Genomic DNA, 22,954 nt, shown 5'->3' with positions numbered 1-22,954 from the left:
ATAAATAATGTCAAAAAGACTCCCAAGATGTCAATAATTATCATGATGTTAGCATTTTAACGTATGTTGACTGTCAAATCAAAATAAAGCACGTCATAGGTTACTAAGATGGACTATTATGTCACATGCATGAAGAAGAGCTAGTTTGTGAGTATGAACATATAACCAATCTGAATATTGAAAGTTAATTTGAATATGCACTATCGATACAAAACAAGCAAATTATATTTACTAATAAGCTGTTCAATTTTGGTCCAGGCTATTCTGTCACCTTGAGATGAAAATGCCACGTTACCCTGAAAATGTATTGAATAAATTATAAACAAAAGCTGAGAATTTCGTATAGTCCGTTATCTTTTATTATAATTTGTTTTAAACATTTATGAACTTCAAAATTGGGGTTTTTAATCAGATATTAGTATCGAATAATTCCACGTTTGGGTGATTTAAACAACAATTAAATCACGTGACTGTTTAATATGTGAAATTTCATTTCTTACCGATACGCCCACAAATTTAGTTGAATTCATTGCAGAATAAATTTCGTCAGTAATCTCAGAGTTTGAGTAATTAAAGTCCTCGATATTCAGACCTCTGTCTCTTAGTCTGCAAAAGAAAACGTTTCAAGTCCGAAAACAGCCTGTCACGAATATGCAACATATAACACTTTAATAATCCCTTGTCATTTTTTAGACATTAATGTTAATTTTTCTTAAAAAAGACTCGAAATGAAAACAGAAACTTCATATAATTCTTAAACCTAAACCATAAAACTAAATATATTTTCTTCATAGAAAATGCGTACATGTTTTCATATTTATACCAACGAGATTTACTTTGGTTGGGCTTTACGTTACACAATCACTGAAAAGGTTGTGTGGCGACATTGCAACTGAAGTGGCGGAAGAGCACTCAAGGTGCCTCTCCGTACATTATTTAGGCACTTACAGGAACATTTGGAAAATAAACATCGATATATCATAAGCTAGCTCACTTGAAAATAACCAAGGCTATTACAGGATAATATCCAACAGTGGTAAGGGCAAGCGGTTTGAAACTCACACCTCTAACCATTCGGCCATGAATGTCATATCAATGATATATATCTTTTCACAAAACAAAGAGAGTTTGAATCATACAAGATATACAGCCATAATACATCTTTTTTTCTGTTATAAGTATTTACCTCTCTGATGTGGTATTTAGAGCAATCGCAAGCGCCCATACGGCATCATATGCCAACGGTGCTTCAGGGTAACCTCCAACTTGGCTTGTGTCCGAAACATTTAACCTCTCGTCTAAGCGTTCCTTAAATTGTTGGGCTGTCTAATAGAATTTATAACACATATACTTAAGAAAGAGAACGTTTACATTTTCAAGAAACTCATAGTCAACACAGTGTAATTTGTAAACGGTATATACCTTAGCCTAACTAAAGATTTTATTGTAAGCATTTTAACAGAAGGTAAATATATAAGTCTGACTTGTAATTGTGAAAAATAAACACAAGTCTTAAGTTAAGCAACAATAACATTATCTATATTATGTTTTTATAAATGCCTTCAATTTACCTACAGTCGTTCTTATAATTACAATTTGTATGCAGTATAGACTGATAAAAATCGTATTGCGTATACGGAAATACCATGTTTGTATCTGTTTTCGTCTTTTCCTGGTGGAGAATAACAGCTTCTGTTGTGATATGTCCTTCAAGTGCCTCTTTCAGTTGCTCTGATGTACAGTTAATACTTGGATCATCCACTTTGTACCAATTATTGGGATACCAACCAATTATGAACCAAACGTATTTCTTTCCGTACAGCTTTTCCTTGTATGCCTATAAAATGTATTTTATACATCAGTAACATAACAAAATAATATTTAATTTAAAACAAATTAATTAGTACGTGAGAACACACACACATTTTAAAATAAAAAAAACACACACAGTGATAATGCGTGCTCAATTACATTCAGCAAGATCTATACAAATGACCTATATTGGCTTTGTTTGTGACCAACTTAGTTTAAAAGTATGTATGTAACGTACCTGACAGAAAACACGTCTTGCCATATCCTCATAAAATACACCAACTATGATCCTTGCATCTTGTCTCTGAAAAAAGTTTATATCAAAATGCGAATATATGTTTTCAATTTATGTTATATTTCTTGATATCATCTAAATAATCAAATATCGATAAAGTTAGCAACGTTCAACTATTTACATACAGTGCACTATTGAATTAAACTTGTTTTATTTTCCAATCTCGATTTCTTTTATTTCAAGTGAACATTAAGTCCATATAATGCTATTTCTCAACTCATAGTAAGTGATATTCAGATTTATTATTAGGATCCTCATACTTATGGAGACATAGGAGAAACATCTGTATTGCTTTTGCTAGTTTGCAGTATGTACAATAATGATACATATGTATTTCGTATGAGTTAAAGGAAATTGTGTTCACATTTTCTTGCCGTGACAAAATGTTTTACATTCTACCTTTCCTAAACATGTTGTTGAGCATCTGGTATGATTTACGTCCAATTATTCAAACATCATATAATTAAACACAAGTTTGTCTCCTCTTAAATTATTTAAAAATAATCCTGAAGCATAATATGTCTCGTTCAACATACCTTTAGGTTTCGAACAGCGTTTGTAGGGTCAGTTAGAAAGTTTTGCCGGACAGCAACTTCTATACCTGCTGCTTTAACCCGTTCCTCTAGATCCTCAACAGTCTGTAATGATTAATTATAATTATCTTGTCATGATAATGAAATAATATACGTATGTCAATAATTTGTTAATATCTGAACAAGAACATATAAATTACAGTTATCACGACGACAATCCACGACGAAATTACAATTTGAAATTAATTCAATAAAGTTTTTGTGTTTAATACCTTTTGAGAAAATTCCTTAAAACGCAATTGCATCAAAGTATGAACCAAAAAAAAAAGTAAATATAAAATGTAGAGCATATGTTTAAAAGTTATATTCAATTCAATGTTCAGCTTAGCGAAGTGTGCTAAAGAGTTCGCTACAAAGTGATTATTAAGCTTAAACAATAAGATATTGCGAAGATAATTTAATTCGCATCGATTCAAATTAATCTAATTGGAGTGTTTACTACCAGGATATGTTGACTTTGAGGAAAACAACACATGTGTATGTACTTTAAAGCGATCAAATATCTCAGTGTCTCATATCATTTTGTGGTAATTATACCACATTCCTGGAAATGTCATTTTGTTGATAACATAATAAATTAACAGTCTGTTATTTCCTTGGATCAATTCACCAATACATTTGTCGCAAAGCGTAATGTTATGTTTTTAACGGGTGAAAAACTGCAAGTTGGGGAGAATAATAATATCGGCTTTGTTCTACAATTAAAGAACACATTGTAACTGTCAAATATTACAGATTGCTGTAACAGTAATGTTTAATTAACTTTGAACTACATGTATGCAACGCACAAATGTGGCATATATCTTAAACAATTATACAGCGATTGTTTAAAAGTGTATCTTAAAGTATTGAATAAATCGCATTAAAATTTTGTGATAATTGCATTGCTAGATAAGATTTATATATAGCCCCGAAAACCTGCTTTATCCTAGCCTTCCGCATTAAAAATATAAACATTTTAAGACAACTTTAAACATTAAATGAGCCGCGTTACGACAAAAACCAACATAGTGCGTTTGCGACCAGCATGGATCCAGACCAGCCTGCGCATCCGCGAGGTCTGAATAGGATCCATGCTGTTCACTGTCTGTTTCTCCACTTGTAATAGAGTTGGTAAGCGAACAGCATGGGTCCTGATCAGACCTCGCGGATGCGCAGGCTGGTCTGGATCCATGCTGGTCTCAAACGCACTATGTTGGTTTTGTCGTGACGTGGCTCAAATATGTATTAATCTGTCTAAACAAATCATAGCACAATCTTTTAAATGGTACTACTCAGAAACAGGTACATGATTTGTTCACACAATAACTTAAATTATTCGTATCATGAAATAACTGATATCATCTCAGGAAATATTACCGATGTGAACACTTCTTGCGTTTCTTGAATGGTAGCAATCCTTTTCCATTCAAAGAGTTGAAATATCTTGACTCGTGTCGGATTATGTAATGTGGCGGAAGGATGTGTACGGAAGAATGTCGGAAATCTGTCTCTGTTTGACAGCGCTGGAGAGCTGGAACCATATGCTAGCTATAACGATAATTACAAGGCATTTTAAAGATGTGACTTTCAATATATTTCAATATGTTCTTCGTGAATAGTATTTATAGATTTATTAATTTGGAATTGGTTCCATTTCTTTTCTCGACAGTTTTTTTATAAGTACATAGTACGAACAATGTTATGGTCATAATCAGGTATTGTAACAATAGGACATATTTTAAAAAGTTTGAAAAATGGTTTGATTGCGTTGTTTTAATAACATTTGAAAATATATAAGATATGTTTTTATGCAAAATGCCCGGCAGTTATGTTTATTGAATTTAATGCTATGAAATCCATTGACATATAATTATCAAATGCAAATATTAAAAAGGAAAAAGTTAAAGATAATTGTTTATAAAAATGGGAAAACAAGTAAAAAGTGCATTTTACTGACATTTTAGCTTAAAAACTGATTTGTGAGTAAGTGTTGTCGAATTTTAAGTCTGTATCTGTACAAAAAAAATAAAAGAGGAAATAGCAAATTTCAAAAGTATTCCTAAAGATATTATATGTTTATCCAAATATGTTCGTATACGGAATTTGAGTTTTGTTCTCGCCTATATATGAAGTTTAGTAGCAACGCATTGAATGTTTATCGTACAATTGTATACTTACAACAATAAGATGCCACATTTTTGCCGCCTGTGCAACAAAGGTTGACACTATGCTACAACCAGTCAACACAATCACCTTCTTTGGCTGGTTATACAATAGCTCGTACAACACCTTCGTCCCTAGACCAGGCATACACTGAAATATATAATACACATTCCGTCAAGCAATATTTTTTCTTCAAATGTATCCTGTATCATTAGCGTTCCTTTACCTTTTTATGTGTACATGCATCTATTATCTTTTCTTCTTTGTGTTATGTTTGAAAGTAATTATGATTATTGAAACAAATTAAAATGTGGTTCTCTTGTATTTAATGTTGAAAACAGCACGTGAACTGTCAGCCATAGATTAAAAGAAGTGCATTGCCTTCTTGGTGCATATTAAAGTAAGATCTCCCATAAAAGATGACAAGAGTATCAAAACTGATGCATATCGAAAGTTAAGTGTTTTTTTGGAAAATAGATTTATGAAATTGCAAAATATGGCAAATGTGACTGGAAAGCAGTCGTCATAAATTGAGAGAGAAATGCACTCTTAGTCTAATATTGTCTGTGTCAGTCTTTATCAAAGTTGATAAACTATATTAAGATAACTTATTTCTTGTATATATTATTTCTTGTATATAAGTTATAAGGGACAAAGTTACAAAAGTAATAAAATATTAACATCATTATGTAAGAATATGAGTTTTTGACTATGTAATTGAGCTTCGAAGCAAACTACTGAAATGTTCACTTGTAAGATAAATCGAAATGTGTACTTTTTTAATTTAGTATGAGGCAATTTGTTAATATAGAACAATGTTTGGTATAGAATATCAACACGTTAAAATTAGGAAAGAAAAAACGGTTGTGTCGACTATAAAACTTGTGCTTACCCTTAAATGACAGATTACAATAATTAAACAGAAACAAAATAAAATACGCCCCCCCCCCCAAAAAAAAAAAAAAAAAAAAAATAAAACAACAAAAAAAACAAAAAACGAAAAAAACAAAACAAACCAATACATCCTTAAGTTAACGAAAATACTTGCGTTTTCTTCTCATTCCTATTTCTTGTTGAAAGTCATACATTGCAATACGGAGCAACACGTCTCAAAAGAATCAAGACTGTTTTGTTTACAGAACCCTGTAACGTTGTTAATTTTGTCTTAAATCGACCAGTTAGCAACTGAGCAAACACTTTTATCTGAAATCAATGCACTTTGTGCTAGGAAATATTCTAAATAATGAGATTTTGTAGGATTAATGAAGAATTATTCCAAAGCAAATGCAGGGAAGTTAACGGGTTTCTATCAAGAATCTGAAGATGATTTTTTATTTTGCTCTGGGAAAAAGAACATGTCATTAGCCGTAGTGATAATATTTTAGAGATAAAAAACGACATTAGGGAGAAAATTTGTCAAAGCCGCTAGGTTATTTTTTTCTTAAGAAAGTAATATAATCACGCAATGGTTTAAGAATTTAAAAATATGCAACACTAGATGCCAAAATTGATATCCAAAATCATAATTACGTTGAACTGTTTTTTCTTTTTTTTTTCATTTTTCTTTTATGTCATAAAATAATAGGCGGTTTCAAAATTGAAAAAAAAAATGTGGCATTATCGATATGCATTATGAATTGAACGTTATATTTGCAACATATATCTCATATCTATTTTCTTGTAGAAACGTTTATTATTTTGAAATATTATACATACATATTCAGTACCACCGTTCAATATTTCATGCTGTGATATTTACAATGCATTTGCTGCTTTTTTCATCTATATGGGGATAAAAGAAATTCTGAAATAACCATACATATCCACATTGTCGCTAAATGTAACCAGATGAATTTTTCCTGATAACGTTCCAAATGATTTGTATTACACTGTTTAATAGATTTTGCTACTTAACAGACATAAGCAAGAACAAGTACTTTAGAAACACAATACGGGAAAATAAGCTAATTACAGATAATGTTCCAAATTTAGTAGGTACAACAATAAACCCCGTAAGTTAAATAATTATACACTAGGAAAACCGTACACTATGAAATATAATTATTTATTGATCAAAGATAGCCTTTATTGCGTTTAAATCTATCTCTGGACATAACCGTAGACAATCCGTGAGTACACTATCTAAAATTTCGATTAAAGAAACATGTTGTACTAGATGGACAATTATTTAACCAATTCATTTGTCATCCATTTATCTCAAAAAATCTAATTTCGTCCGACATAGTTCCAGGGTAGAAAGAATTGTTTCTTGGAGAGGTTGAGTGAAGTAATCACAACCTAAAGTATGAAGTATAAATTACTGACTAAAAGTGCTTGTACAAATATATCAATGTATCTTTTCTTCATTTTGGCAGGGAAACAATAAAAAAAGAAGAAATAGAAGGGCGGGGATTATGAAAAAAAAAATGAAATAAAGATAAAGCAATACTAAAACCCAATGCCATTTTTTCCATTAAAATGGGACACAGATTTTGATACTTGATTTTATTTACAAACGAAATCATATTCATTTAATACGGAAGGAATAATAAAAAAAAACTGTTATTTTTTAATAAATATTATCAATAAAACAGTATGATACAAATTTGCAGCATGATGTAAAATAAAAATATCTGCTTTGAAAGGTTCAATCGTATACATTAAAATAAAGTGTATAACCATTAGAAAGTTTTTTAAGAATATAACTGTCCATACATTTTATTTACATTAAGAAGTTTTAATAATACAAATGACACAACATATGTGATATAATGCTGCGAGAAATATGTTCTTCACAGATTTCAATTATCATTCAATTGGAATAAAAACTTGATACATAAAGTAGGGCACACCCTACGGACTGTGCCGTTCGATATTATTGTTTACTTTCTTAACGCCTCACACTCTATTGGTATCACATGTTATTGCATTTTGTCATCCGATATATCTATTAATCAAACTGTTCTCCTAGTGTTTTTCCCATAAATCTTTTACACTTCGCCGATTATCCAAAGCATTGACAAAAGCATTACCAATAAAGTATGGAACGTGGTCAGTCTGGAAATCAGTCAATAATAAACTCTATGTTTCCCAAATAAAGAAGTTACTGATTGGTAATGCTTATATATACTAACATTTTAGGATAAACGTCTAAGTGATTTAATTGTTGGCCTCATAGTTAATGTGCGTTTTCTTGAATAAAAAGAGCTATCGAATAAAAGAAAATTAGTGAAGGTAACCTAAGGGTATTCTATCGAATAGCCTGTGCTTAATGATCGAAACATAGGCGTATATACTTATGCTTACTTCAATAAAAATAATACGTAACAAGCCACGGGAAAATCTTTTTTTTCAAATCTGCATACAAGAAATACATATTATGAGATTGAAGGGTTGCAAATGAAGTCCATAACAACGAGACACAATTGAAGCAAAAACGTTAAATTCACAATTTACATTTTTGCATAACGTATCGTGGTATCATACGGTTTGATTGAAGCTGTATATAAATTGGATATATCTGAACAAATAAACAACAACATATTTTAATAAAGTTTCCTGATTCTCCCTTCAAAAGTAATATTTGTCTGTCAGCAAATGTGAATAGTTGGGAAAACATCACATAATTGATTTGTCATAGGCTATGACTCGACGAAACATCGATTCAATGTTTGGCAATATTAAAACGGAGAAAATGTTAAATAAATCTTAGGATTGTTTACAATGAAAATGCAATTCGTTTATCGAACTGTGGGGAACAGTTTGATGCTAGACAATTTAAAAGCAATGCCAAATCGCATTTTCTATAATAAAAAGAAAGGCAAATACACAAGTTTAGAAACAACAACACTTGTTAAACAGTGGCATAAATAATAACATCTCTTCTATCTCGCGGATTAGTGTTTGTACTTTGTAAGAGGGTCTGCTTAGATAACAAGCAGTTAACCAATAACCGGATATTTCTGTCTGTGGCGACGGCCTGTCCTCAAAGGTCAACAGAGGGAGCCTTGCGGTCGCTTGTTCGATCTCTGAGCGAGGCAAAATTTCTCTAGAACAACTGAACTTGGATATTAAGTCTAATGATTATTCATATAACGACGCTGATTGATCACAAAAATTATTCGAGATTGGTAGCCTTTCACTTGCAAAAGAAAATTACAGTACTGATACTTTACCACCTCTCTCTGAAATTGACCGACTACCAATCTTACATATTTTTTCGTGATTAATCAGCGTCGGAAAATTCATGTTCGGTTTGATCGAGCCTGTCCATGGACTCTTCCACCAAAAGCAAGTTACTGTTCAAGCCACATAGCACTGGCCTTAGCAGAAATCAACATTTATCAAAAAATGGTAAAATGTTTAATTCAGAGACATTTTCAATGATTAGCAAAGAAAAAACAGAAATAGAAAATGTACAACAAAAGAACTGTTGTGCTAAAAAAATTTCTAGCTTCTGAATAATTATATAAAAACATCTAAACAAACAAGCAAACAACACTTTCTATGGAGACACGTTAATAATTATAAGAATATTTTATCAATCAATAAATCAATCATTCAATCAATACTGATAAAAGTATTTTTTTTATGATACTCATTCAGCTTATATTGTGCTTCCTTTGCGTTTTATTGTGTACAGTTGTTCGTTTTAACTCGAATAATTAAAAAAGAAAACTTTGTAATTAATGCACAAATGACTATTATCACTGCCTCTAATTTCAACTGATTAATAAAACAAAGTTTTGAGATTTAACTTTAACAAAGGATGGCAAAGTAATGATTTACGTACGTATATTATTAGATTAAAGTAGGGACTCTTAGAGAAAGAAAAACAATAGCAGCGAACAAAATATTTTTGGTCATTGTTTCCGTCTCATTTTAATAGAATATGAAAGAAATTCAAAACTTTGTAACACATATTAAATGTTCGTCCCAATTTTAAGTCCTACAAAATGATAGTAGTTTCCAATTTACATTTTCGTCAAGATTATACGACAACTCGCCGTTACGTTCGAGTTGTTTTAAAGAAAAGCAACCAAAGCCTGCCGGTGGCAAATAATATATCATACCTTAAGTGATGATGGAACCTGACATGAACATATAACAATGTATTAATAATATAACTAACTCGGCGTCCAAAATATTAAGTTCTATGCGTTTATCAAAGTTCAAATTTAATAGAACAACATTAAATCAAATTTATATTTCCTATATGAGGCCTTTATTAGAATATGCTAGTGTTATTTGGGATAGTTGTACCTTATATGAAAAAGAAAAAAATGAAAAAATGCAATACGAAGCTGCGCGCTTAGTAACTGGTTTGACTCGCTCTGTGTCTATAGAAAGACTTCTGCATGAAATAGGTTGGGTCTCTTCAGAAGATCGTTGTTTAATGCAAAAATTATCAATAATGTATAAAGCTAAAAATGGGGAGCTTCCAAGTTATCTGGACACTTTGTTCCCAAATTTTGTATCAGAAAATAGCCAATATAACCTTAGAATTAACGATAATTACGTAACAATAGCACGACGAACAGAAATATTTTCTAGATCATTTATACCCTCAGCAATTTTGGCATGGAATAGTCTTGATAATGAGATACGTGACTCGCCTTCTTTAAATGTTTTCAAAACTAAACTTATGGATAAATTCAAACCCACACTTGTCCCTAAATATTATTTAATTGGGGAAAGATTAACATCTGTTTACCATGCACGTTTAAGAAATAGATGTAGTAATTTGAATGATGATCTGTACAGAAATCACTCCCCTGTTTGTGAGTTTTGCCATATCGAGGAGGATGCTGAACATTTCTTTTTTAATTGTAAACTTTTTGGTGTTCAAAGACTCCAACTTTTCACTTCCACTCGCCCTTTTCATCCATTAAGTACAAGTACTCTCCTTTATGGAAAAGAAAATTTATCAGTCGAGGAAAACTCTTTTTTATTTCATGAGGTTCAAAAATATATAAAAAATACACATAGATTTAAATAATAAGAAATAAGTACATGTAAAAATAACAATCGTTGTTCCAATTTTAATTCTTCTAATTCCCCTTATAAATGACATATTTTGACAGCCATACAAACCATCACATACTGCAAGTGCAGGAAAATTACTATTATTTTTTATATTTAAAAAATTGATAAGCAATTGTTTTTTGTTTTTTTTTTCTCTTAAATGTGATGTCGAATTCTGTTTGCTACGTTGTTTTTGTATCCGTCTTAATATTTGTAATTGCTCATGTGTATAGTGTTTAAACATGTTTTCGTTTCTATTTCTTATAATGCTTAAGGGAAGGACAGTTACTAATGTTGCTAGAACTTGTTGTTCAACCCTTTTGCCCTTTGTTAAAAAATGTTGTTTTGTGGAAATAATGTTCTAAATTTTATTCAAAGAGCAATAAAATATTATTAAACTAAAAAAAAAATTATACAAATGCGACCAGACGACTGCAGACCAATGTCATCGGTCACATCAGTTGTGCCGTATAATTACACTCAAAATTATACGTTATTCAGTAAGTCTTCATATTTGAACTTTCCCTAAAAAAGATGGACTGTTCCACGCAAGATAGTAAGAGTGGTACATAAAGAGTATTTTTGAAATTAATTTGCTGCTTTGGTGGAAGAAAATCTAGAAAAAAAATTCTTGTAATAGCCTTTTGACATTTTAATTAAATTTGTGTTCAACTGCACTGGTTACCCTAGCATATTGCCTGAGAAATGGGGGTAAGGGAAATGAAGTATTAAGTCGTCATCTGTTTCATCCTTTCGTGTAATTTATAGGAAGGAGAGACGTATAATAGTTATAGTTTACAAATAATTGAAAAGCAAACAATTATCAAATGACTATTTTGCAAATAAGGTGAACTTGAAGCGTTCAAATATAAAAAGGAAAATACACAATCGTTTGTATTTTGAGAAATGCTATGCTAGTCAGATAATTTTACAACTGCTATAATATGTATTATGTCGTATGAAATAGTATCTCAAATAAACAGCTAATCAGAAGCATTCTAATAAACATTGAATACGGGTTATTTGATATGTCCCCAAAAATGATAAAGAAAAAAAAATAAAGAAAAAAACATAAAAAGATGTTGTAAACGATTTTGTTATGTCAATATCTTGCGGCAAAAAGAATATTTACTATATTTAAAATGCATGTCTCAGATGGTTATTGACTTCACGAATACAATATTTCATATTTTTAATGCAAGAGTCGTGATAGGCAAGTGTACGTTGCATAAATAATCAAGGTTTATCAAAACAATGAACCCACTGTGTCCTTGACCCAATTACAATAAAGGATCTACAGATATAGTTCACACTCTTGGTCAATAACACCTCATTAACACATTTTCTTATCGCATCGGGTAAACTCGGATCAATTTGTCCCCTGAGAAAGAAATCTCATCATGCGTACAAACACTTCTATCAGATGAATATCTCGGTATAGTATATGACGATTTTACTACCGCGAGAAACAGTGTATACTGGAATTCAAAAGGGAGTAAAAACGTAGCAAAATTCGTATTCTGCGAAAATATATAGGAAACTATAATGAATTTTATGATGCAAAGAAAATTGAGGGAGATCACAAAGACAATGAATTTGGAAAACAAAACAAGTATGAAAAATGTTTAAATAACAAAAGTGTATGTGTGCGTCTATGTGAGGTATGGGTTATGCTGTTTTGAGAATTTAAATGAAATACTTTATGTTTCAACATAATAACAAATATGCGAAGATGCATATCAGTGAGACTTGAAATATTACAAAGTGTACGTGATGAAATCTTACAGGAACCATTCAATGCAATTATCATTAGAAGAACTTAACGGTATTGCAAACTTCCGTTAAGGGTAATCAGAGACAGGAAAAACGTATGTTGGGAGATGACACGGAAAAAAACACACCATTTTCAGGACAGTTGATGTTTGATATCATTAAATAGAATCTCATAATTGAAATCTTAAATCTCACCATCTTCTTATTATAAATCGTTGCACTTTTTTTTTCTTAATTAACAACAATTTTTCTCTTAATTAGTTATTTCTGTGAGAGAAAGTGGTAAAATGCAGTAACAATGATCGCTTTTGAGCAAATGCATCATTCTTTTTTAAGTCCTTTGTCTTATTTATTGGTATTTACGGTTTCGTCCTGAAGCTCATTTATGGTAATTCGCATAGTGCAATGAATTATGATTGTCTTCCATGAAGGAACATTATGCAAACATTTTGATTTGACATCTCTGACAGTTTGTACATATTCACTCTAGTTACGGACATTTTCTCCCTGTATACATCTATTGTCCTTCTGAACCAAAGACAATTTGACAAAACTCTGAAAGATGTGTGGTGCTCCATCATAAAAGATTGTTTAGTTAACGAAGTTACTTCGGTCTTTTATTTAGTGATAAAAGGCAATATTGTTGATTTTATCAACCTCTGTTATAAGTTCAGCTGCAAAAAACAAAGTTTAAGGCATTCTTATGGCGTGTGTAGGTTTAGGAAAATTAACAATGGAAAGCAAATATTAAAAAATATGAGTATTTTCACTCCCTTCTTTCAAATGATAAGACGAATATTTACTTAAACCAATATTTCATCATGACGTCATGCACACGTCCTGTTAAATAACGTTTATTTGTTGTAGGTTTTTTTTGTTCTTTTCTTGAAAAAAAGGTGTTCCGAAAAGTCATTAAATTATGTCCGTATTATAATATACATTCAATTCATTTAAGAGGGTAATATTGTATGACACAAAGACTTTTAAAGTCTTAGATAATTATTCTTTTTAGATTTAGTTTTAACATCAACTGCTGGGCGTTATCAATTAATACATATTGTTCTTTTGGGTGGTGTTGTTTTGTTTTTAATCTTAGATTCTTGTTATAACATGAAATATTTTTTGCTTTCAAATAAATAAAAACTGAAACTTCTCTGTTAAACAATTTAAAGAGATTATCATATTAGCTTCAAAACATCATGAATCAGTTTGTCCTTGAACAGAGAACAAATGTGAAGTCAATGCTGTGTTAATGCTAGATGTATGTCCAAAGGCATTAATAGTGAATACCAAATAATCACAAATAATCAAACATTAAAAATAAAATATTTCTTTATTGCTTAATCCTCTGAAATATTAGATACAGTTAAATGCCATTTTACCATTTTTTGGGACATAAGTTCTCCAGAATTTATTGTTGGTTTGCCTTTTGAACTTCATAAGTAGCATAATAGAAAATCGTAAGTCTTATATTTCTTATTCTTATTTTCTTATCCTTATTTTCTCTATTTTATAAGAAAGTGCGCTTATTTAGTTGTGTACTTATGTAACTTACAAACATAAAAGACAACATCAAACATAGAAGAACTAGCATATCTCAAGGTCACAGAACGAAAGGGTTAACGATGATTGTGACCAACTTGCTGTCCTATAATCATGATAATAGTTCGTTTTTTTCTTCTCTTTTTAAATCAAGTTTGATTTGGTTCTTCCGTGCTAAGATGGATTTAGGAGGATTTGTCATTATGGTAACGTAATTGTTGTGCTAGAGAGACACGCAATATAAAACTTCTGTCAGAGATTTGCGAGTGGAAATGATACAGAAGAGCTCCCAAGGGCTTTGTAAGTGATTACTCGTACAAGATCACAAGCATAATGTGGATGTGCTTAAACAAAACAAATTATATTGACATTCACTGTCTAATTGAAGTTATTGAAACTGAATTTTAAAGACTATAACCTTTAAACATGTGTTCATGGTTTTATTATATCTAACGCTATATCTTACGTGTCGTTGTCTGTTTCAATTACCAAAATAATATCATAAGTCACTCCGTAACACAACAGTTTACTAAAGGGGAAAGACATATCAAAGTCATTATCACGCGTGTCTTAAAGTAGAAGTTAATTACATGTCTTTATCAAACAGAGACTAATTCGAATTAATTTAAAATAATATAGTTTGAATTTTTACTACTGTTTTAACATTGGTTGGTTTTTCTTCCTATTACTACATTTGCTAGTTTCTCGGGATTTATCCATAATATGTTATATATGTATAATATCTGAAATTAAGAAAGGGCATAAATGTACCCTAGTACTGGGAATATTTACGTATAAAGGACAATCTGACACTATCACCAAATACTCAGCAAATACCACATACTTTTATATTTGCTTTATTAGGTAAGAGATAACTTAAAAAGTGATAATTATATCACAGTACATTCCCTAAGACATTTCTGTCAACCACTTTACACTAGATGTCACTAGATGTCACATTATTTTTCTTTCCTAAATTGGAACGTCCATGATTATCGGAAACTAAAATTACTTTGGAAAGAGTGCTCTCATACAAAAGAGGCACAAAAAATCAATCACTTTTATACATACATTTTTCCGGTTCCCAGTAAATTATTGTTTCACAGTGATATAGCTACACGTCGTAATTAAAAAATCCATAAGACTATTACATGAAGCTGTTACAATAAATGAGCCACACGGACAATGTTTAGAACTCATCTTAAACAGGAGGTATGGAGTGTTTGACGAGTTCTACTGCAGGTACCATCTAATGCACTGAACATTCATAAGTGAGATAGCTTAAAATTGGTGATTAAACAAAACCTACTGTTAATTAAGATTTGCGGAAAAGATATTAATTATACATTTCATTTAGAGATCAGTTTTCACGTACAAGTTAAACATTAATTTGTAAGAAAATATTCTGTCTAGGTTTAAATTCAAGATTAAGATGACAAAATGAATTCTTCAAATGCGAAAACGCATGTTTGTGTAATATCCATATTACAAATATAAATTTCCAAAAAATAGCTTCTTTTCAAAAACACAGTCAGGACTCAATACATCAGAATCCATTATACTGACAAATTCAAATAACGACAGTGATATAGTGGGAACCATTTTTTCAACGTTATTATAATTCTTCATAACGGAAAATTCGTATTCCAACTCCGACACAATAAGATTGGAAACCAAACGTGTTATTTTCTATACAATCAGTACCCGTTAAACTGATACTTGGTCAGTCAAGCGCGCGTATCATAGAGCTGTGAACAAAAGCAGGTATTGTAGCTTGGTCAGTTGATTACAGACCAATCGTGTTGTCAGCTGAATTTTGTCACACTTGCCAACTTGTGACTTTTATAATTAAAATAATTGCAGAACCTCCAGCTTAACATCAACGGACTGCTTTTTATTTTATAAAGTTTCATCATTTTCATATTAATCTTTAACTATTTTAGTTGTTACTATTTAGATAAAGAAGTTGTTTTATTATTTTTATGATATGTAATGTGTATCATAAAGTGAACACATAAACACACAAATATTTTCATTATATATGTTTATAATAGATCTAATACATAATGTTCAGATACCAGTGAATAATCATATCATTTACATGATGAATGATGAAATTCAATATACTAACAAATTCGATATACTGACATATCATTTGGGAAACAACAGTGCCGTTATAATGAGTCCTGACTGTAGTCCGAATTCTGTCATTTTTATAATACCGTGCAATATTTGGTAATGATTCTAATTTCAATACATTCTTTTTTATTTATTTGGTTTATGTGGAATTAAAGTCGATGGGTAAGAGCACATTATATTTAAGAATGATTGTGTTCATTTGGTGATAGTTTGCATTTAAGGTTTCAATCACTCTGAGACGTTATAAATTACCAGAAAATAAAAACAAAATGAAATCATCGAAATATTAGTTCCAAACTATTGGTTCTTAAAATCACAATAGTTTAGACGTTTTGTGTTCTTTATTAATATTGTCCATTATTTAATCTTACTTAATCGTTAATTTTTTTTATATATAAAATCATTGGTTTAAAATTCTAAAATAAATCACAATTCCCAGTTTTGTTAAGGCCATTAAGGGGATGGGGTTTCAGATAGATTGTACATTATACTGTGCATAGCCACCTTTCAGGTTTCCATTTTAATTCCTTTAATTACTATTTAAGATTCAATGAACAATATATCATAAACATATTAACATAAAATTCCTAATCTATTTTAATTAATTTTTACTACAATATATTTGATTGTATTTACCAATTGAATACTGTTACTTCACTTGCCTTACCGAGTACCGATTTAAACATTTTTATATTGTTGAAGTTGTATCAGCTACTTTATCCAATTTATTTTGATTATTGTATTTTGATTGATTGATTGATTTATTTATTTATTTATTTATTTATTTATTTATTTATTTATTTATTTATTTAAGACTGTTGGTTTGAATTTTACAGAGATCATGTTTATTCAACTGCTTATAACCGAAACGAACACAGTTATAAAATGCTACATTATATAGGATTGTTAAAAATGAACAGAATTTATTCATCTGTTATTCCATTGGAAGATACAATTTATAACTCATAAGAACGTTGTATCAATAAATTCAGGAAAGCTTGTCATTTTTTCTCCCGCGGTTATTATTGTTAGAGCTTGTCAGGCAGTGTTGTAATCTCTCTTGAGTTTTGCCGAAATTGCAAAAGTAATGCAATGTTGCTAGAGGGAAATTTCGAGATGTGATACCATGTGGACCGTTATTGCGCTACAATTGATCATGACATATTGAAACAAATGTTTTCCGCATTAACAAGACCATTTGCTAGGAACGTGTTTTTCTTTCGTTGTGTCGTGTACGAAAGGTTTTAATAATTAACACTAGTTGCGTACACGTATCAATGACACTGATAAGGCAGAATATTGTATGAATGAAAGTGCAGCCTGGGAATTGCAAGAGAAAGAACTTGTACCAAAACTAACCGTTTTAGATTTAAAAGGTAAAAAATCACTGTAAGTAAAACAACATATACATGTACTATGACATGAAAATATTGTACGTTTTCAAACATTTGAGTGTATTTCTTATTTCTATTTTGACTGCCAGTGGTAAATCATAAACTTTTTTTTATGTTATGTCGTTGCCTTATCCAATGTAAAATCGATCCTTTATCTTTCAGAACATCAGATTACTGTCACACCTGTGTTTTAAAGCTACATCGAATAAAAATAACCTTTTAAATAAAGTTTCCTTTTAAAAGGAAAGGCTTGCACAGTTGTGCCTTCATCCCAACCCTTTAAAATTGTTCTTTTTTGGGGGGTTTCAATTTATTATCACATTTTTTTTTGAATTACGGTATTTGTATATCATAAAGGGTTTATTTAGTTTTTTTGTTTTTTTTTGGAAAACCGAATATTTTTTTGTCAAAACGATTTAAATCTATTCTCTATTGTATAAAACTAATAAAGAAAATGATCAATCGTAAAAATATTAACGTGATACTGAAGGAAAACAAGTGTGCACATCTCATTTCCCCCTTTTCGCAGCGAAATCATTCCTTTGCTTTATAGACAAGTAAATGCACTAAAATACTTCGTTACGTGGTACCAATATATTAATAAGCATGTATATATCAACTATGATCGTGGCAAGGTTAATGATATGCATGGGCTATTTTTAGATTACCTCACCAAGAAGTTGAATTGCGTTCAGTAGATCTAAATATAACTCGATCATGCGTGATTACCCTTTGAAGACGGAATAATACTACAGTCACCATTCTCTATTGTATAAAACTAATACAGACAAAAAAACAATTATAAAAGAAACTAACTTTTGCGTCTTGAAAAACAAATGAAACGGAACAATTTCGTTTATAATTTATTACGGTTTAAACCGATAAATCAAGTAAAAATAGAAATCCTATTTATATACACAAACTGGGATTACCGAAGTAACTAAAATAGCTTAGATTTCCGCAGTATGACGGAATCGCCCGAATTGTTACGATTGCAATCGGAACTACATCGGCTATTATCATTAATCCGAAGACTGACGGAAAAGGCCGAAAAGTTGTGATTGGCACGATTGCATCTGGTTTCCCGTTCAATCATGCACCAACAGATGTAAGCAGGAAACCACCTAACCGGAACAAGTTTTCCAAATGAAATGGCTTGCCTGCAAGCCAAAAACTGGCCACGATACGACAGTTATTAATTCCTTTGAAATTAAAATGTTGCATCAGAATCAAGCCTACTTGTCATTGAAGGCCATGTTCGATATTTCTCTTGGATGGCCTTTGCTCACATGTTGACAATTTTAAAACTGGTCTTTTTTCTTTGCTATTCATTTCCTTTTCTTTATTGTATTGTTCTTATTCGCTGCCTTGTTGATTTATGATTTAAACAGAATAATCTTTCTCGTTATCTTTTGTTTACACTAGGATAAATATACACATTTCTTATAGTTATAAATGAAATATTAAGAAATATCGATGAAATAAAATGAGTATTTTTATATTTTCTTTATTTTTACTGTAAACATTTTTTTCACTTCAGTTTAAACACATTTCTCGTATTTTCACTGGTGTCTTGCCGGACTACTTTCTTCCAAATTTTACTTGTACACAAACTCTTAGGGAAAGTCTTTCAAATTGTAATGATAATGTATATAATAAACAGAAACATGGTATGAAAATTATCATATTTCACTCTTGGCGAGCGCCAGTCATGAACTATTTATTTTCATACCATTCAATGAAAATAAATCATGTACTTATAGTTAAAAACGGGAATGTTATCATTGTATTTCAGTTTTGTATGTACTTATATAAAAAGATAAATTATTTGAAATGGTATAATTGCAATATTGCATTGTCCGTTCTCTGACCGTTAAACTTTTAAACTTTGACGGATATCTTATTTACGAGAACTTTAATCAGAATAAATATCACCTTTAACAAACACATTAATAATACATAATTTAATAGACACGGCTGATTGTGCATGTCAATGCCCTGGTACTGATATGTACATGCAACTAAAACCTTGTACATGTCGGCTAAAAATAAGCAATTTCTCAGCATTTGAAAAGTCTTATTTCTAAGATTGTAAAAACTTTTTTTTCTTTTTGTTCGCAAAGTTCAATGTAACTTATGTGACATGTTTCTAGAAAGAAATAAATGTCGTATGTAACTACTACGAAAGGAATAAAAGTCATATGTAACTACTACATTCCTAAGTTGTCACATGAATAACATAATTTACTTAGTGAGAATCTAATTATTTACATATTAACGCGAATTCCAGTATAATGATCAAAAGCAAGAACATTATCCCTGTATCTAGGGGGTATAATTAGATGCTAATAAACCAAGTTGATGTTTTTTCTCACGTTGCTAGATTTCGAATAAAGACATCCAGCACGAATGTTCATTTAGAATTGATGTATGGAAATTAATGATAACGCTGTCAAAGGAGATAGGAAATATCAAAGGTCAAGGATTCCTCATATTTTTAGGCGAGCGAATGATAATGCAAATTTTATATAAAATATAGCTTCTAACCTCTAAATGGAAAAATGCAAATATTATATGACTAATAACTTTTAACTTCTAAATAGAACAGAGATGTTTCCTTCGACATTCGCAAGTTTGAAAAGGACTTCAGGGGCACCGGAAGGGAAACTAATTACTGAGGCATAAAGGTTAAAATCGTATATTAAAAATACTTTTCACTATGGTATAATCTATGGTTACGGGTCTTAACATTCATTGATCCTAAACGTGATATTATGACCGTCTGTCGATACGTTAAGCATCCTGATTAAATGTTGAACGGCGCTTTTAATATTATGTTTCACCATCAAACAGTCTTGTCCAAGAACAAATATAACGGCTATATAGATTTTTAAAGGAAAAAATCCATGATTGATTTACCTGGCTATCGTCAAAATCCATATTTAAATGATATTCCGAAAGGATATCATCCCGTGAATTAACGTCTTCCAGAGCCATTTCTACGGCGGGTAAACATCCCTGCCCACCTGCCCAACTTCCAGACATTGGAAATATTCCTCCAATTGTAATATTTTTATCCTTTAGGCCATCGCAGTAATAGAAAAACAAAATAACACATAAAATACATTTGGTAATGTGTCTGTTTTCAGTGTAAAGTCTCATTTTCCCCCGTTTCTTTCTGTTATAAAATAGGCACAACTGTAACTTGCTTTCTAAACTATGAACGTTCTAAATCCATATTAAATGTTTTGAAAATACGCGTTTGTTTTGATATTTATCTAATTCCGACTTTTGAAAAGGAAACAAACATATCAATGCCTAGATTGAATTTAACTTCCAACGGCACACACTATATTTGTACAGCTGTAAAATAAAATAAGATACATAAAAAGCTTATCTGCACATATATATTCATTCAATCACACAGAAGTCCGTCGTAAAATATATCCGTTCTATTCTCGGTGAAACGAAAATCAATCTATAGGAATCAGCCAGCATTCAATTTTCTATAGCGGCGTCTAGCGAGCGTCCAATTCTACAGAATGATGGTGTATCTAAAATTGAGAAAATTCTCTCCTTTCTAATGCAAAGAACATTCCTATGGGTCGATATTGTATTCTTGCTCTCTGCCTTTCTATCTTTACAAGGGCAATTCTAGAAAAGATTTTTGTAACCCTAAAAGCATTCAGCTTGATTACGTTTCCCTAGAATTGTGAGCGGTAATTTGTCACTTGGATATTTACTTAAGATCAAGATGGCACAGAATAGGCTAATAAAGAACATATGAAATAAGTTGTTTACATACAAATGTCATCATGATTTTACCAAATTTGAAATAACTGAGAATGAAATGTATGCTTGGCTTATACGGATACCTGTATTGGAATGATAATGCTAATATTTTAAAGATTTATATGATAACGAATGTGTTTTAATTTCGAAAAAAAGCTAGTTTTAGGACTTTTTTTATTTTTACAAGTAAGAATGTGTTTAAACCATTATTTTTACTTGTATATATTATACACTTAGAATTATCTAAACAATTATTTAATGAGAAGACGAAAGGAACCAAAATATCTAGGAATCATAACTGTACTACGACTTAAAGGTTATTTGTTTATTGATTTGGAAAATAAACGTAGAGCCATTTTAAGAATAAAGTTTACTACCGTAACATTGAATTACAGATAGTCCAATTCAGATAAATTTGCTTGCTTAATTATAAAGATTAGATGGTTCTAAATTCTGAATTTAGAATAAAGTTGAAGATAGCATATTTAATATAAAAGGAGAGACCGACAGACTGTCTGTTTTGAATTTTGTTTTCATGAATAATGGTCGATTTTCGGAAGAGTTGTAACACAAAAGGACTTTGACTTAGATTTTGTACGTAAACAGAATAAAATGTTCCGGAACAAAATATAAGAAATGTTATTTAGCTATCTTAAGTGAATTGAAACCATTTGGCAATAATTTGGTGGTATTTTGTTCTTTAGGAAATATACGTATAAACAAATCTCTTTTAAACAAATATTTTGTAAGTATTGTTTTTCAAAAACTTAAACAGTGAGAATCAGAAATAAAGCTTTACACATTTTAATGTGAATGTACCAAAAGCTATTTCCAAGGTGACGATAAAATTTAAAGCTAACGTTAGTTCTTCTCGTAAACGTTAAATGTTATTGCGTTTTGTAAAGTCATTTGGCGCAGAGAAATCTCCGTAAGTGACAGTTTGTCGTACGTGCGTCTCCCAAATAGGAAACGTGATTTGAACATAAACATGAAACAATCATTATTCACGAATTATAAATACAGATATAAATGCATACACAGTTTGATTTATATCGTTTATTCTTGAGAACGCACGAACGTGAAAGAAAAATAATCAATAGATGCAATCGCGCTGTTTAGACTTGAAGACCTCGGTAGTTTAGTTATCAAAGTAAAAATCGCTCCAGAACGTGAAATTCGTGACCAAAAAAAAAAATGTTCACGAAAAACTGATTACAAAACGAGTAAATGCCAAATCATACTGTAGTACAGGAAAAGCGCTTATGCTGCTGTGTGTGTTCGTGTATTAGTATCTATAAAAGCCCTTGCATCTTTCATCTCTAAGCACTCTTAATGTGTCCTCTTGCTTCTGTAGATGCTATGTTATGATACGGTTATTAATCCTATATGGCTCATTTATTACATTTCAACAGTACTGTAGTTTAGGGGCGTCCGTGGCCGAGTGG

General features: G+C 30.8%; 1 protein-coding gene across 1 annotated transcript in view; it reads right to left on the bottom strand.

Annotated features, from left to right (window-relative positions):
* LOC132742679 (gamma-aminobutyric acid type B receptor subunit 1-like) overlaps nucleotides 1–21,242 on the bottom strand; it is a 28,390-nt gene extending 7,148 nt beyond the window's left edge. Inside the window, exons 1-9 of the mRNA XM_060731144.1 lie at nucleotides 20,637–21,242; nucleotides 4,861–4,995; nucleotides 4,060–4,230; nucleotides 2,644–2,745; nucleotides 2,051–2,116; nucleotides 1,646–1,837; nucleotides 1,187–1,326; nucleotides 501–606; nucleotides 233–296 (exon numbers count right to left, since the gene is read on the bottom strand). Of these exons, the coding sequence (XP_060587127.1) occupies nucleotides 233–296; nucleotides 501–606; nucleotides 1,187–1,326; nucleotides 1,646–1,837; nucleotides 2,051–2,116; nucleotides 2,644–2,745; nucleotides 4,060–4,230; nucleotides 4,861–4,995; nucleotides 20,637–20,879 (1,219 nt within the window). The 5' untranslated portion in view covers nucleotides 20,880–21,242. The remainder of the gene's footprint in view (nucleotides 1–232; nucleotides 297–500; nucleotides 607–1,186; nucleotides 1,327–1,645; nucleotides 1,838–2,050; nucleotides 2,117–2,643; nucleotides 2,746–4,059; nucleotides 4,231–4,860; nucleotides 4,996–20,636) is intronic.
* Nucleotides 21,243–22,954: the final 1,712 nt, after the last annotated feature.

Source organism: Ruditapes philippinarum, unplaced genomic scaffold (assembly GCF_026571515.1).
Source record: "Ruditapes philippinarum isolate M1 unplaced genomic scaffold, ASM2657151v2 ctg866_1_1_1_1, whole genome shotgun sequence".
NCBI classification, from domain to species: Eukaryota; Metazoa; Mollusca; class Bivalvia; order Venerida; family Veneridae; genus Ruditapes; species Ruditapes philippinarum.
Note: the sequence above shows the minus strand (reverse complement) of the source record. Positions and strands in the feature narration are given on the sequence as shown.